We start from the raw sequence: 18,194 nt of genomic DNA on the forward strand, positions 1-18,194 counted from the left end.
CAGTTGTACAACTGACTAGGTATCCCCCTTTCCCTTTCCCTTTCCCTCCTCCCTCGAGGACTCACCCTGATTGGCTACAATGCTGCTCGTCAATAGCATCCACAGCACTTTCCACCGAGTTTAGCAGAGACTGGATCTGATTAGCTGATTCCTTCAACAGGAAGCGAGTAACAAATTGCTCCACGTTGGTCCCTCGCTCATACACCTGGGGAGAGAAGAGATAGAGAATGAGAGAAGCTGTGGCACCTTTCTGCACATCTCCTGAACACATATCAGGTAAGTCCCTCTCTATGTCTTTCAGTGCCTATGAAAGCTTCCCTCCTGCAGAGTGCTTTTTGCCAAATGCACATTTCAAAGTTTTTGAGTGTTTAAGGGTTTGTCAAAGTTGAAGACAGACACTTTCTCTAAGCTTAAGAGAAAAATACTAAAAATAGGGTGATAACATTTAAGGAGTTTATAACCTGGCTCAGAAGTGCACAGCCAGACAGATCTAAGGACAGTTTCTGTTTCAAAGACAGTAGTACGCTAGGATGCAGCCTTGGCCATACTCATCTATTGTCAGGTTCATTTAACTGGTTGAAATAATCAATATTCTTCCTGCTTTGTCATTGTGGGGAAATGGTCCGTGCTGTCAAACAAGCTTTATATTATTTGCGATAAACTTAATTGTCAGCTCTTGTAAGCAGACACACACTAAGATTATTGAGATAATAGGAACACTTTGTTACATCAGACTGATCATTTCTTATGACAGAAAAACAGGCCAAAAAAACAGAAAGTGAAAATCGAATTCCATTATCTCAGAAAATGTCGGCTGTAGGTTCAGAAACAGTTTTCATACTGGTATGAAAAGAAAAAGTGAGGCAATGTGCTGAATCTTTGTATTGGTGTTTCTGGTGACTGAATACCAAATAATTAATATTAATCCAAGTCATCAAATATGAAATATGTATTTAAATGTGACATTAGAGAAGCTACTGAAGCTGTCTGATAGAACAGTTATAAATGTGTACTCAAATTGCACATTATGGACATTGCGGAGCTGGTATAGTAAAAATGCAGACAGAATGGAATCTGCCTATGCATATATGTGAACAACAGCTGGTACACGATATCTAAGGAAGTCTCGAGGTTTTGCTCGCCTGAGGTAGAGTATCTCATGATAAGCTGTAGACCACACTATCTACCTAGAGAGTTTTCAGCTATACCTTTCGTGGCTGTTTATTTACCACCACAGACAGATGCTGGCACTAAGACCGCACTCAGTCAGCTGTATAAGGAAATAAGCAAACAGGAAACCACTCACCCAGAGGCGGCGCTCCTAGTGGTCGGAGATTTTAATGCAGGGAAACTTAAATCAGTTCTACCAAATTTCCATCAACATGTTAAATGTGCAACCAGAGGGAAAAAAATTCTAGACCACCTTTACTCCACACACAGAGACGCGTACAAAGCTCTCTCTCGCCCTCCATTTGGTAAATCCGACCACAACTCTATCATCCTGATTCCTGTTTACAAGCAAAAATTAAAGCAGGAAGCACCAGTGACTCGGTCTGTAAAAAAGTGGTCAGATGAAGCAGATGCTAAACTACCTACCAACCCCCTCTTTTAAGCTACTGCTACTCTCTGTTCATCATATATGCATAGTCACTTTAACCATATCTACATGTACATACTACCTCAATCAGCCTGACTAACCGGTGTCTGAATGTAGCCTCGCTACTTTTATAGCCTCGCTACTGTATATAGCCTGTCTTTTTACTGTTGTTCTCTTTCTTTACTTACCTATTGTTCACCTAATACCTTTTTTGCACTATTGGTTAGAGCCTGTAAGTAAGCATTTCACTGTAAGTACACCTGTTGCATTCGGCGCATGTGACAAATACAATTTGATTTGATTTGATCTGTGGTTGGCACCGTGGTCATGTTTCATCAGCATTAGATGTGTTTTTGAGGTTGTAGAGTTCAGGTTATAGGGATACATCAGGAAGGAGGAGGTTTAAGAGTGTGGTCATTCCTCTACCGTTCTCTGCATCTGCTTGCCCCTGCCACTGCCTCTGTTGTCCCTGTTTCTGCCCAGCCTCTAACCTTGCCCCGTCTCTGGTCAGCCCTCTTGGCAGCACACAGAGAGAGGATGGAGATGAAGGATTCCATTTGCACACAGGGTCAAAAGAACTACACTACACTAAAGTAATACTGAGAGCCTTCACACTGTAAACCAGATAGCAATCAAGCATGCCGGTATTTTCATTAAAAACAATCAAAACAGTGATACAATGTTGTTTACAAGTGCAGGTTGGAATATAGTGACAATATCAGAAATATATGCAATGGATTGGAAATACATTGAGTGTACAAAACGTTAGGAACACCTGCTCTTTCCATGACATAGACTGACCAGGTGAATCCAGGTGAAAGCTATGATCCCTTATTGATGTCACCTGTTAAATGCACTTCAAATCAATGTAGATGAAGGGGAGGAGACAGGTTAAATAATACTTTTTAAGCCTTGAGACAATTGAGACATGAATTGTGCATGTGTGCCATTCAGAAGGTGAATAGGCAAGACAAAATATTTAAATGCCTTTGAACGGGGTATGGTAGTAGGTGCCAGGTGTACTGGTTTGAGTGTGTCAAGAACTGCAACACTGCTGGGTCACGCTCAACAGTTTCCTACGTGTATCAAGAATGGTCCACCACCCAAAGGACATCCAGCCACCTTGACACAACTGTGGGAAGCATTGGAGTCAACATGGGCCAGCATCCCTGAATGCTTTCGACACCTTGTAGTTGATGCCCCAACAAATTTGTATTTGTAGCAGCTACTCTTCCTGGGGTCCAGAAAAATTAAGGCAGTTATACAATTTTAAAAACATTACAATGCATTCACAACAGATTTCCCAACACTAAGTGTGTGCCCTCAGGCCCCTACTCCACTACTACATATCAACACAAAATCCAGGTGTACATGTGTGTATAGTGCATAGTGTATGTTAATTGAAGCTGTTCTGAGGGCAAAGGGTGGGTGGGTGCAACTCAATATTAGGAAGGGGTTGCTAATGTTTGGTATACTCTGGTATACTATATTGCATGCACAAACAGAGACTATTTGACTGATCTAAGCAAAATGAGACACAAGTAGAGCAAAATATGATACATGAAAGAAGGGTGCTTATCTTGCAATTCTATATGTGTGTGGTTGCCCTTGTGTACTGCACTAATGGTCAGCCTGCTGAACGGTCCTCTAGGGAAGACAGACAGAGAGGTCCATTAGTAGTGTAATGGGGGAATACTACAGTGTTGGCTCACAGGCCCATATTCTATTACACAGAGGTCATCTAGCACACTCAGGGAAGGGTGTGTGTGCAGAGTGCAGACTGTTAAAGGATGTGGGTTCAAAACCGTGCACCGTTAACAAGTTACAAGGTTCCTAGCTCTATGCGAGGGTTGAGGAAAATTACATGCATCTGGAGAACTGATTATTCAAATGACAGGCTTGGAGAAATAGCCTCTAAATGCATGTGAATACTGTAGGGCTCATTTCACAAAATATCTAATACAGTTCAGAGCCATCCATAAGGTATATCTTGTATTGGGTGTACCTGTAAAATGAGTGAAAGAGGTGAGTAAACCAGTCAAGGCGTTTTGTTTTAACTAATGGGATTGTTAAATATTACATATTAGTGTGCAGTGAGTAGCAGGTAGCACCTGAGACAAAGCCCAGCCAGCCACCGATCCTATCACTGTTGGTCTTCACACAGGGAGAGAGAGATAATTAATAGATAACATTAAGCCTGGCTGCTGTGGGCTGATTAATGATGATGAGCAGTGATAGAGGTCTAATTGCTGCTCTGTGTGTGTGAGCTGAAGAGCCTGGTGAGGACTATGGTCTCTTTATTAACAGGGTCTCTCTCCAGGGACAGATACAGACATAGACAGGAAAGGTCTAAGAGTCACTGTGTGAGACATACTGAGGGTTGAATGTGGTATGAGACAGAGAGAGAGCTGGATTGAGTTGAGTGATATTTGTTACTTTTATCCATTTCTAGACATAACCTCCTGGAAGCCCATATTTTTACGACTTCTAAGATGACGGTGCCTGACGATTCCTTAATGATAATGTGTGAGCCGTAGCCTTGGCATCGCAAATACTTTATTGGAAGGCCTAGCTTAAATATATTTTTTGCATATCTAAATGGTGTTGCTGAGAAACATATTGACTACTGTTGTTAGGATACTATTAATTGGTTCAAGTCAGCTAACAGCGACTTTGAAGTCTGTAACTAGGAATGTTTCCACCTCAAAATAGTTAAAAACACAAGTTTTCTTTGCATATTTATCTCCCAACAGAGATCACACCTTTGTCGGTAGGTTTACATACCAGCTGGACTGTGGAGAGAGAGCAAGACCGAGGAAGGCTTTGCTGTAGAATAGGCTTTGCATAAGACTGAAAATGTTTAAGCAAAATCAATATCAATATTAAAGAATATTTCATGACAACGTGATATCTGTTGTGTACTTAATCATTGCAAAACATCATTATCATAACCTGAAATTGACGGATATATAGGAAGTTAGGCAAGGACAAAGTTGGATTTGTCACAATGTATTTCATCTACTGTATTACAAGGGAAAGTTCACAGGTACAGAGTGTTACACTTTCACACTATCACATTCTCGAGTGACTGAAGAAAGGTTTGTCATTTTCTCTGTGTTTAAACCCATTCCCTGCATGATGGAGTCTGAACAGTGACAGACAGGTGAAGGTGCTGTGCTGCCTGCATCAGTAGAGCTGATCTGGTCCTGCTGCAGACCCAGTTAGACAAAGCTTCCGAGAAAATGAAAGAAAAGATTCAATCTCAACCGCATTAGCCAGGCTTAAAAGCAGGAGTCAGGACATAATCCAGTTATTCAGGCACTGATACAACCATTCAGCAGCTGCTGGATCTATGTCGCAGAGACTTTACAAGACTGGGATTAGATCTACTGCTGGAAAAAATGAACGGAGGAGATGAGGAGCCTCCTCTCAAAGAAGCCAATGATTAAACTGTGTCTCTTCCATTGTGTGTGTGTGTGTGTGTGTGTGTGTGTGTGTGTGTGTGTGTGTGTGTGTGTGTGAATCCACAATGTGAAATGAAGTCTCTGTTTTCTTCATCCACTTGCTGCAGATGTCTGTCATTCCATGGCTGTGTGAGTTTCTGCAGGAGGTCAGGCTGACCATGTTTTGGGGAGTTGGGGAGTAACGAATTACATGTAATCAGTTACATGTAAGGGATTACAAAAAAAACATGAACTGTAATCTGTTACATTACCAGCAAAAATATTGTAATCAGATTACACATACTTTTGAAAAACTAGAGGATTACTTTGAGGATTACTTTTAAAATCAGAAAGGATGTTTGTGAAAAAGAATTCTCACTGACATTCAAATCAGCATTGAAAAAAGTTTGTTCCACCTGAGCGAGTTTGACCACAAGTCAGAGACCACTATGATGACACACCAGATGTGTTTGATGGATCGCGGTAAAAGCGCAGGAATAGGCTTTTGTAGGCTAAAGTTGTAAGCTATGTCTTCCAATGGTGCGATCTCTGTCGGCATCAAAAGATTATCCAACTTGAATAAAGGCTTGGAAGTAAGGATGACAGTAGTGGTGTAGTCTACGGCGATACGGATATCACTTATTATTGATATCTACATAGCGCATTGATGTGAATCACACTGCTGCTCTCTCATTTAGCTATTTGCGTCTTACGTATTGTGGTTGTTGTGGATTGTTGTTCACAAATCTAAATGTGTATTTGAACCTAATAATGGTTGAATTCAAGAAGTTTAAGCTGCCTATCAATCATTGTTTTTGAATCCAGTGGACAGCCAGTGAAAAATGTGTTCTTGTAACAGCTGCATAGTGAGGATCCAAGCCTATGGAAGAAAAGTGGGGCTTTTATTGCTCAATCTAATTAATGCTGATTTTTTTTAAAGTCCATAGGCCTAATGGACACATGCTCAAACTTGTACACTTTTGACAGATTTAAAGGGGCAATCGGTAGTTGCTACATCAATTTTTTGACTTATAAATTACATATATATATATATATATAACATTTACATACACTACCATTCAAAAGTTTGGGGTCACTTAGAAATGTCCTTGTTTTTGAAAGAAAAGCAACATTTTCGTCCATTAAAATAACATCAAATTGATCAGAAATACAGGGTAGATATTGTTAATGTTGTAAATAACTATTATAGCTGGAAACGGCAGATTTTTTTATGGAATATCTACATAGGCGTACAGAGGCCAAATACAGTTGAAGTTGGAAGTTTACATACACCTTAGCCAAATACATTTAAACTCAGTTTTTCACAACTCCTGACATTTAATCCTAGTAAAAATTCCCTGTCTTAGGTCAGTTAGGATCACCACTTTATTTTAAGAATGTGAAATGTCAGAAAAATAGTTGAGACAATGATTTATTTCAGCTTTTTTTTCTTTCACCACATTCCCAGTGGGCCAGAAGTTTACATACACTCAATTAGTATTTGGTAGCGTTGTCTTTAAATTGTTTAACTTGGGTCAAACGTTTCGGGTAGCCTTCCACAAGCTTCCCACAATAAGTTGGGTGAATTTTGGCCCATCCCTCCTGACAGAGCTGGTATAACTGAGTCAGGTTTGTAGGCCTCCTTGCTCGCACACGCTTTTTCAGTTCTGCCCACAAATATTCTATGGGATTGAGGTCAGGGCTTTGTGATGGCCACTCCAATACCTTGACTTTGTTGTCCTTAAGCCATTTTGCCACAACTTTGGGAGTATGCTTGGGGTAATTGTCCATTTGGAAGACTCATTTGCGACCAAACTTTAACTTCCTGACTGATGTCTTGAGATGTTGCTTCAATATATCCACATAATTTTCCATCCTCATGTTGCCATCTATTTTGTGAAGTGCACCAGTCCCTCCTGCAGAAAATCACCCCCACAAAATGATGCAGCCACCCCCGCGCTTCACGGTTGGGATGGTGTTCTTCGGCTTGCAAGCCTCCCCCTTTTTCCTCCAAACATAACGATGGTCATTATGGCAAAACAGTTCTATTTTTGTTTCATCAGACCAGAGGACATTTCTCCAAAAAGTACGATCTTTCTCCCCATGTGCAGTTGCAAACCGTAGTCTGGCTTTTTTATGGCGGTTTTGGAGCAGTGGCTCCTTCCTTGCTGAGTGGCCTTTCAGGTTATGTCGATATAGGACTTGTTGTGGATATAGATACTTTTGTACCTGTTTCCTCCAGCATTTTCACAAGGTCCTTTACTGTTGTTCTGGGATTGATTTGCACTTTTCGCGCCAAAGTACGTTCATCTCTAAGAGACAGAACGCGTCTCCTTCCTGAGCGGTATGATGGCTGCGTGGTTCCATGCTGTTTATACTTGCATACTATTGTTTGTACAGATGAACGTGGTACCTTCAGGTGTGTGGAAGTTGCTCCTAAGGATGAAGCAAACTTGTGGAGGTCTTGGCTGATTTCTTTGGATTTTCCCATGATGTCAAGCAAAGAGGCACTGAGTTTGAAGGTAGGCCTTGCAATACATCCACAGGTACACCTCCAACTGACTCAAATGATGTCGATTAGCCTATCAGAAGCTTCTAAAGCCATGACATAATTTTCTGGAATTTTCCAAGCTGTTTAAAGGCACAGTCAACTTAGTGTATGTAAACTTCTGACCCACTGGAATTGTGATACAGTGAATTATAAGTTAAATAATCGGTCCGTAAACAATTGTTGTGAAAATTACTTGTGTCATGCACAAAGTAGATGTCCTAACCAACAAAACTATAGTTTGTTCACAAGAAATTTGTGGAGTGGTTGAAAAACTAGTTTTAATGACTCCAACCTAAGTGTATGTAAACTTTCAACTTCAACTGTATTAGCAACCATCACTCCTGTGTTCCAATGGCACGTTATGTTACCTAATCCAAGTTGATCATTTGAAAAGGCTAATTGATCATTAGAAAACCCTTTTGCAATTATGTAAGCACAGCTGAAAACTGTTGTTGTGATAAAAGAAGCAATCAAACTGGCCTTCTTTAGACTAGTTGAGTATCTGGAGCATCAGCGGGTGGGTTCAGTGGGTTCGATTACAGGCTCAAAATGGCCAGAAACAAAGACTTTCTAATGAAACTCATCAGCCTATTCTTGTTCTGAGAAATTAAGGCTATTCCATGCGAGGAATTGCCAAGAAACTGAAGATCTCGTACAACGCTGTGTACTACTCCCTTCACAGAACAGCGCAAACTGGCTCTAACAGTATAGAAAGAGGAGTGGGAGGTCCCGGTGCACAACTGAGCAAGAGGACAAGTACATTAGAGTGTCTAATAAACAATAGGCCTATAGGTAAACAATAGGCCTATAGAAAATGCAGCATATGGCATTCATTTTTCACATGTAAATAGCACTTCTCTGTAGTGCTCAAAGCATGCCATTTCATGAGCACAGCATATATTTTTCAACTCGAATCAATGAGTCCTCCATGACAACAAAATCATAAACAACAGAGTAGGGCTGGCTAATAAGTCCTTAGCACAGGTAAAATAATTTGGTTAACTTCTAGTTCCTCCCAAACCCGGATCCGGGAGCACCCCCATCAGTAAAAAAGCTGACTAGCATAGCCTAGCATAGCGTCACAAGTAAATACTAGCATCTAAATATCATTAAATCACAAGTCCAAGACACCAGATGAAAGATACACATCTTGTGAATCCAGCCATCATTTCTGATTTTTAAAATGTTTTACAGGGCAGACACAATATGTAAATCTATTAGCTAACCACGTTAGCAAAAGACACCACTTTTTTTACTCCACCATTTTTTCAGTAGCTATCAGTAGCTATCACAAATTCGACCAAATAAAGATATAAATAGCCACTAACCAAGAAACAACTTCATCAGATGACAGTCTGATAACATATTTATTGTATAGCATATGTTTTGTTAGAAAAATGTGCATATTTCAGGTATAAATCATAGTTTACCATTGCAGCCACCATCACAACTCTCACCAAAGCAACTAGAATAACTACAGAGACCATCGTGTATTACCTAATTACTCATCATAAAACATTTCTTAAAAATACACAGCGTACAGCAAATGAAAGACACAGATCTTGTGAATCCAGCCAATATTTCAGATTTTCTAAGTGTTTTACAGCGAAAACACAATATAGCATTATATTAGCTTACCACAATAGCCAGAAACACAACACCATTTACCAGCAGCAAAGGTTAGCGATCGTAACAAACAGGCAAAAGATATATAATTTTTGACTAACCTTGATATTCTTCATCAGATGACAGTCCTGTAACATCATATTACACAATGCATATAGGGTTTGTTCGAAAATGTGCATATTTAGCGGCACAAATCGTGGTTATACAATGTGATTAGTGGCCAAAACTTCAAGCAATCTGTCCGGCGCCATCTTGGAGAGGCACCTATTCTAATCGATAAGTAATCATAAACTTGACTAAAAAAATACAGGTTGGACAGCAAATGAAAGATACATTAGTTCTTAATGCAACCGCTGTGTTAGATTTTTAAAATTAACGTTACTGCGCAATACAGCGTGCGCTAAAGCGAGACCGCACCGAAATTCATGGCGGAATTATTATTTGACATTTGTCAACATAAATACGAATTAACAGCATAAAGACTGCTTACTATTTGCTGAGCTTCCATCAGAATCTTGGGCAAGGTGTCCTTTCTCCAGAACAATCGTCTTTTGGTTGAAAGATGTCCTCTTCTCCTGTAGAAATAGCAGCTAACGCTAGCCATCCACTGGAGAGGTGTCCAACTCGTGATAGCGCGTCACAAAGAAATCCCAGAAAATCGCAATAAACTGATATAAACTGCTATAAGTCGGTTTAAATTAACTACCTTATGATGTCTTTAACACCTATAACGAATAAAAACATGACCGGAGATATAGAACTGCTAAAACGAAAGCTTTTCAGGACGCCATTGTGATGTCCCTCTTGCGCCAGGCGCCCCGTTGAAAAGAACGGTACTTCCGTTCCATGAGCTTTTATAGTGCCCCAGATGGTGCAATCCACTCCATTCAAATTCTCACCGCTTACTGACATCTAGAGGAAGGCGTATGCAGTGCATGTAGCCCCATAGCTTACATGGGGACTTATAAACTGACCCTAGAACAGGGACCTCGAGTTCAGAAATCTCACTTCCTGACAGGAAATGTGCTGCAGAATGAGTTCTGTTTCACTCAGAGAAATAATTCAAACGGTTTTTAGAAACTAGAGAGTGTTTTCTATCCAATAGTAATAATAATATGCATATTGTACGAGCAAGAATTGAGTAAGAGGCAGTTTAATTTGGGAACGAATTTTTACAAAGTCGAAATGGCGCCCCCCTATTGACAAAAGGTTAATCTATACTTCCATATTTCCAAGTCCTATTCTTGAAGATCAAGGGGTATAACATTTATTGGAATGACTGGAATTCTGATAGACTTCGGTTTTCAATGTAAAATATCAGGGAATCGTATTATATGTAGTAGAAAGAGATGGGTTAGAAGACCCTACATAACCAACCCATAAAGTAAAATGTTACATCCATATATGGCCAGCTATGTACATTTTAACATTGATTTATCCTTGTTACCGGAATTTATATGCTTAAAATAATGAATAGAATATTCCACCCTGAAACCATATAATTGCATTACATTTATTAGAACTGTATGAAATTTATTAGAATCATAAATCTATAATCTGATGATGTGTGTAGTTTTAGTCAGAATTAGAACAAGGACCTTTTGTTCCTTTTTAGTATGTAAGCAGGGTGCATGTGGGAAACAAATGATAAGAGGAGCTATCGACAGACAAGCTGGACCACTGTGTTCCTTACAGGACATTCTGTCTCCACCCGGGGAGGAGAGAAACTGTTAGGCTTGCAGAAGATTATGAAACATGTTGCAGAATTAGGGTAAAACAATATATCGGTACAATATGTTTTTATAGTATCTTAAACACAGACTGTCTGAGCAAAATTCGGTGCCGACCTGGCTAGGGGCCTCTGAGAGATTGGGGAGTGGACGGGAAGTACTTCCCACGGTCTCCCTATCTTGAGGGAGGACGGGGAGTGATTCTCACGGCCGCCTCCCTAATCTTTGTCGGCTGGGTAGTAGGACAGTATGTGCGTAGGATACCTACTGTTTGTGTGTGTATGTATGTGCGTAGGATACCTAATGTTAGTGTGTGAATGTAAGTAAGGAGCCAGTATAGAATTAATGGTTTTGTACAACGGACTAGCGCTCTCGTAAATAAATTTTCTGACTATCGTAGCTGGGCCTCCATCTGTTTCATTCAACCAGTATCTTACAGATTCTGGGTTGTAGACTGAGTAGTTTAATTGAATTGGGTTATGAACACTGAGAACATAATTCTCGTGACAATTCTGCAATAGATGTTGTTCAATTGGTAACATACATTTTTGTCTTCTTCTAATGCCTCTTAAGGGGAAAGTAATCTAAAAGTAACAACATGTAATCAGATGATGTTACTGAGTTTGGGTAATCCAAAAGTTACGTTACTGATTACAATTTTGGGCAGGTAACTAGTAACCGTAACGGATTACATTTAGAAAGTAACCTACCCAACCAAGCTTGTTGTTAACTTGAGACTCAGTGACCTCAGAACACGGAGAGAAACCATAGAGGGGCTTTTATCATCCCCTTCTACTCTACAGAACTCTGCAGCAGTTCTACCAGAAAGGCAAGGGAGTAGTGCTGCCAGTGTGCAAGGGATTTCAATTTGAGAATACAAGGAGCTGGTAAAAATATTTCTGGAAACTCATTTGTGAAGCTGAATCAGTGTTCCGCAAGATTGCATAATGATGACCCACTGGACACACACTGTTTGAGTCAATGTTGTTTCCACGTCATTTCAATGAAATTGCATTGAACCAATGTGGAATAGACATTGAATTGACTTCCGTGACAAGTGGGTAATTAGTATTTCACAAACAGAACTGAATATAATAGCATAGCATAGTAGGCCTATAACATTATTGTTAAACCAATAACACCTCATTTCTAGTGAGATTTTATGATGGTTAGCTGAAGCTGAATAGTCACATTTATTTTCTCATGCACCAAAACTCAACAGCGTGCACCACTAGGCAGGATATATGCTTCGATTGAAATAAAATACAACAAAGGATAATAGCTTGTTAACACCAGTACAGTAATTCAAGAAAATCTAAATGCATATTCCCGTGAAACTGATTGAAATGAAATGATTGGCATGGAGATGCAGACTTTCACTGGTAAAACTTGAATAATTATTATTTTGAAATTAGGTAGCCTAACTTGGTGTTAGGCTATTAAAAATAGGGGGTATTAAAAATATAAAAACGTATTGAGACAATACATGTGGGCATAAGCAGACGTTGCAATTGGAGGATTAATTTAATTCATATTCTATAATAATATTCAATAGGCTACAGCTGTATTTACATCTACAACAAACTTTGTACTTTTTTCTTTTTTACTTTCGCATCTAAAAAAATAGCACTACACCACTGCAGAAAGGAGACTTCTCACAATATAATTTGTCACGCCTTCCGTGAAGAGGAAACCTTCTATGGTCCACCTTCATATTCAAAGGTTTGTGGATGAGAGGACTTAAAGGGCCAATCCGTAGTTGAAAAAATTACAAAGTGGACACCCTGCTTCTGTTTTGGCAAAAAGCTGAGGGATGGGACTGGCGAAATGTAACCACTCTCAAATTATTAGACAGAGGTTGGATGCAAGGACTGAACATCCATGATATAAAAATGATAGTTTCAAGCATGTTTTGAAGCTATACAGTGTTTGTTTACATTTACAATGTTTACAAACATTGGAGTAAAAGAGGCATATATTATTTTGGGTTCTGATGGGATACAACAGTTACACTAAGCTCTTTAGATATTTTGAAGGTATATTCTTCAAGAATCAGTGGGTATATATCCAAAAATGGATGTAGCAACTGCAGATTGTCCCTTTAAGGGACAATCTTAATCTTTAGTCATTAAAATGACAGAAATTATAGAAAAGTTTGAAGCAATGTATATATTGGTATTCAAAGATTTTACCTCTAGGAGAGAGTCATATAGTGTAATTTCCAAACAAAGTATTCAATAAGAAAAGGCTAAACCTTTGACTGTCAATATGGGAAAATGACATACTGTACAGGTGTGGATCGAAGTACTGTAGGAAGACTGCCAATTCACCAGAGGGGGATTCCAATAATGTACAAGCCAGGCCTATAAAAACATTAAGAACACTACAGGCTCTCTTGACATTATCTCCACATCCATACTGGATTCTGATGAATACACAATCAATAAACTAAAGCACTGCCCAAGCATGAGTCAAATACATAAATAGCTACCTGTCAATCGAGCCACAGCAAAAACAGTGAAAGCAGTAGCATTAAAAATAATTGTAAAAAAACAGTGAAAGAGAGATAGTTCTGCAGTTCTCTGTGTGAGGTTGGGACTGATAGTTTAGCAGGTGCAGAGTGGTCTCCAGCTGGGTGTACCTCTCTCCCAGTGAAGACCTTATAACCCACCATCAAGGCAGCAGGAGGTAACGACAAACAATGGCCCCAAATACCACCAAATGAGTCCTGTCCAGCGCCTAATTATAATCACTGCTCACCGCCCTTTTCCAGGCAATTTTAATCAGGCAGGGTTATTTGGAGGAATCACCATTAAAAAGGCCTGGGATTGTGTAATGATAAGGCTTTTGTTAGAACAGTGGTGAAGGCTGAAAAACAAATCATTCTCTATGGGGGCTTTTTTCTATCGCCTTTGATTAAGACATGATGCAGCGCAGCTGTATCTCTGGATTCAGCCTGGGTTTCACGTGTGCCTACTGTACCCCCTGCCACAGAAGAAGGGTTACTGAGGCACACTGTAGATTGGCTAACTTATTGTCATTGCTGTAGTTCTTTTGTCAAGCCAATGAAATAATGGAATGGAATGATGCAGAAGGACTGCATTCAGTAAAATCACTGAACTGACCAACTCCCTCTTCAAAAGGGAATAACGAGACGATATTTTATGATTGCATGAAAGGAGCTCTCCACTGCAGTGTGGTAAGTAAAGGAAGAAAGTCCATAAAAGTTCTACAAGTGCACAGGCAAACTCCTCTGACAGTCTCTTCCAATCCACATGCTGTGTATATTTCAGACAGGGATCACTTCAGGGGAATAACTGCCCACGTTTCAGACAGCTAACCAGTCTGCAGGACGCCAAAAATGCTCCTGCAGCATCACTGAAGACGGGTGGAGAGAGTGAAGGAGTCTGTCTTGCTGACTGCAGCCTGCAGCCATATAGAAAAGCCCCAGAGAGATTTACTGTAGAGCAGGAGGCTCCCAGGCTTAACGAAAGAGCTGTGGCAGAACTTTCCCTCCTCTATTAGCCAGGGATGGGCCGACCCACATAGTGCTACTGTCCACCACATACATCCTCACCCTCCACACCCCAGACCCTGCTGCTGCTCTACCACATACATCCTCACCGTCCACACCCCAGACCCTGCTGCTGCTCTACCACATACATCCTCACCCTCCTGCTGCTCCACCACATACATCCTCAACCTCCACACCCCAGACCCTGCTGCTCCACCACATACATCCTCACCCTCCACACCCTGCTGCTGCTCCACCACATACATCCTCACCCTCCACACCCTGCTGCTGCTCTACCACATACATCCTCACCCTCCACACCCCAGACCCTGCTGCTCCACCACATACATCCTCACCCTCCACACCCTGCTGCTGTCCACCACATACATCCTCACCCTCCACACCCTGCTGCTGCTCTACCACATACATCCTCACCCTCCACACCCCAGACCCTGCTGCTCCACCACATACATCCTCACCCTCCACACCCTGCTGCTGCTCCACCACATACATCCTCACCCTCCACACCCTGCTGCTGTCCACCACATACATCCTCACCCTCCACACCCTGCTGCTGCTCCACCACATACATCCTCACCCTCCACACCCTGCTGCTGCTCCACCACATACATCCTCACCCTCCACACCCTGCTGCTGTCCACCACATACATCCTCACCCTCCACACCCTGCTGCTGCTCCACCACATACATCCTCACCCTCCACACCCCAGACCCTGCTGCTCCACCACATACATCCTCACCCTCCACACCCTGCTGCTGCTCCACCACATATATCCTCACCCTCCACACCCCAGACCCTGCTGCTGCTCTACCACATACATCCTCACCCTCCTGCTGCTCCACCACATACATCCTCACCCTCCACACCCCAGACCCTGCTGCTCCACCACATACATCCTCACCCTCCACACCCTGCTGCTGCTCCACCACATACATCCTCACCCTCCACACCCTGCTGCTGTCCACCACATACATCCTCACCCTCCACACCCTGCTGCTGCTCCACCACATACATCCTCACCCTCCACACCCCAGACCCTGCTGCTCCACCACATACATCCTCACCCTCCACACCCTGCTGCTGCTCCACCACATATATCCTCACCCTCCACACCCCAGACCCTGCTGCTGCTCCACCACATACATCCTCACCCTCCACACCCTGCTGCTGCTCCACCACATATATCCTCACCCTCCACACCCCAGACCCTGCTGCTGCTCTACCACATACATCCTCACCCTCCTGCTGCTCCACCACATACATCCTCACCCTCCACACCCTGCTGCTGCTCCACCACATATATCCTCACCCTCCACACCCCAGACCCTGCTGCTGCTCCACCACATACATCCTCACCCTCCACACCCTGCTGCTGCTCTACCACATACATCCTCACCCTCCACACCCTGCTGCTGCTCCACCACATACATCCTCACCCTCCACACCCCAGACCCTGCTGCTCCACCACATACATCCTCACCCTCCACACCCTCCACACCCCAAATCCTGCTGCTGCCCTAAAGATATCTCTCTCCCACACTCACCCATGCTACCAACATCTCTCTACTCCACTTTCCCATCCTGCCTACAGTACATTGCACATCCTCACTACATCTATCTACCAACTCCCCTATGACCCTCACTCCCACACTCCCACACTCCCAGCCTCCCTATACCCCTCACCCACACTGTCCCATCCTCCCTACACCTGTCTTACACAACTTCCCTACACCCCTTACACCTATTCCCCCCATTCTCCATATACACCTTTCATCCTTCTGACATACCACCTACCTCAGTCTCTCATTGTCCCAACTCCATTTTCCACTTTTCTATTCTGAGGCAGACATGTTGATTTTATTTTAAACCTTTATTTAACTAGGCAAGTCAGTTAAGAACAAATTCTTATTTACAATGACGGCCTACCCCGGCCAAACCCTAACCCGTACGACTCAGGGCCAATTGTGCGCCACTCTATGGGACTCCCAATCACGGCCAGTTGAACCAGGGTCTGTAGTGACGCCTCTAGCACTGAGATGCAGTGCCTTAGACCGCTGCGCCACTCGGGAGCCCCGAATGATACTTCAACAGAGGTTACTACAGCACCCTCTTCTTGGATAGGGACACTCAAACTCCAAATAAAGGTGAGTACAACAAGTGATAAAGAGACAGAGAGAGAATCCTTGACACCCTGACCTATTTCAAACTGATGAAATGTAATTATAAACACACTAAGTGACAGTCAAGCCATGCCCTATTCTCTCCCTTCTCTCTCTGGTGAATAAAAGAGTTGAGAAGAGCAAAGATTATTCTAATCTTATTATTCAATTCACTAGTACTATTCATCAAGCAGTAACAATCCAGTCATCATTATCCTGGGCTGTAATTGGACCATATTGAAGTTATAGATAGTGAGTGGTGAAATCTAATCATTAGTCAGTCAATGTGAAAAGCACTGCAGATGGATTGGCTGGCTGATTCAGTACCTGATGGCCATTGCTGATATACTGTAGCATTTAAATTCACAGGTTATGTTAAAATCAGAACACTGAAAAAGTATTAATCTTAAATGCATAGGTATGGAAATTAGATTCAAGTAGATTACATTACTGCATTTCACTATTGGGTGATAGAGTTTGTAGACTAGAGTGTCCTAGCTGTGTGTTAGCAGCACAACAACCCAACCACAATAGGGGGTGAGGAGTACCATGAAAACAAAGCAAATCAACATCCCAGATAGAGGGGGCGATGCAGTGACTCTCCAGAGGTCACTGACCTCAATGAATTATAGATGACAGGATTTCATCTTTTTTGGTTTCTATTCCCAAAAGGAAATGGGTTCTTTCTCTCTTGAACAGGGGGTTGTGATAGGAACTGATGGAGAGAGAGGGATGGAGATAGAGGGTAACTGTGGGGTGCCCCTAAACAAATACAATACAGCCCGTAGCTTTATGGCTAGGCTGGAGAGAGAATTCAAACAGAAATCTTTATTAAAGGTAATGGGTAGGATTATGTGTTGTCGTGTATGGTTTATTTTTTACATTCACACGAGATACACACTATCAATAAGGTCGTCTGCAGGACTAAAGAAAGCTAAGTTAGTTATAAACCTAACCTCTGTATCCAACTTTAAAACAAATTCTGCTTGAAATGGGCACATGGCTAATGAATGGTCTGCTGTTGCTAAATTTGGTGGCATACTGTAGTAATGAACTTGATAAATAAATAATTCTTTGATTTCCTGTATCCTATCTCTCCATGATCAGACAGGACTAGATTTATTTAACTAGGCAAGTCAGTTAAGAACAATTTCTTATTTTACAATGACGGCCTACCCCAGCCAAACCCTCCCATATTAACCCGGACTCCCAATCACGGCCGGTTGTGACACAGCCCGGGATCAAACCAGGGTCTGTAGTGTAGCCTCTAGTGAGATGCAGTGTCTTAGACCGCTGCGCCACTCTGGAGTGCATGACTACCTGCATCATTAGGCAAGGTAGAAGGTCCTCCATTTGGCTTTCTTCAATCCTATCTAAGAAGTTAACAAGGAGATATGATATAAGGATAAACATGTACTATAATGTATGTATCTCAATGGCTCATTGAGACACATACATTATAGTGGGTGTTCGATGGCACATTCAGACCCTCAACATTCTCCTTGCAGAATCATACATGTGTCACGTTCTGACCCTAGTTATTGTGTTAATC

At 41.8% G+C, this 18,194-nt stretch overlaps 1 protein-coding gene across 1 annotated transcript in view; it reads right to left on the bottom strand.

Moving 5' to 3' along the window:
- The window catches only part of necab2 (N-terminal EF-hand calcium binding protein 2), a 125,134-nt gene that overhangs the window by 36,654 nt on the left and 70,286 nt on the right, over positions 1 to 18,194 (bottom strand). Inside the window, exon 6 of the mRNA XM_039000576.1 lies at positions 66 to 205. Coding sequence (XP_038856504.1) covers positions 66 to 205 — 140 coding nt within the window. The remainder of the gene's footprint in view (positions 1 to 65; positions 206 to 18,194) is intronic.

Source organism: Salvelinus namaycush, chromosome 9 (assembly GCF_016432855.1).
Source record: "Salvelinus namaycush isolate Seneca chromosome 9, SaNama_1.0, whole genome shotgun sequence".
Classification (NCBI taxonomy): domain Eukaryota; kingdom Metazoa; phylum Chordata; class Actinopteri; order Salmoniformes; family Salmonidae; genus Salvelinus; species Salvelinus namaycush.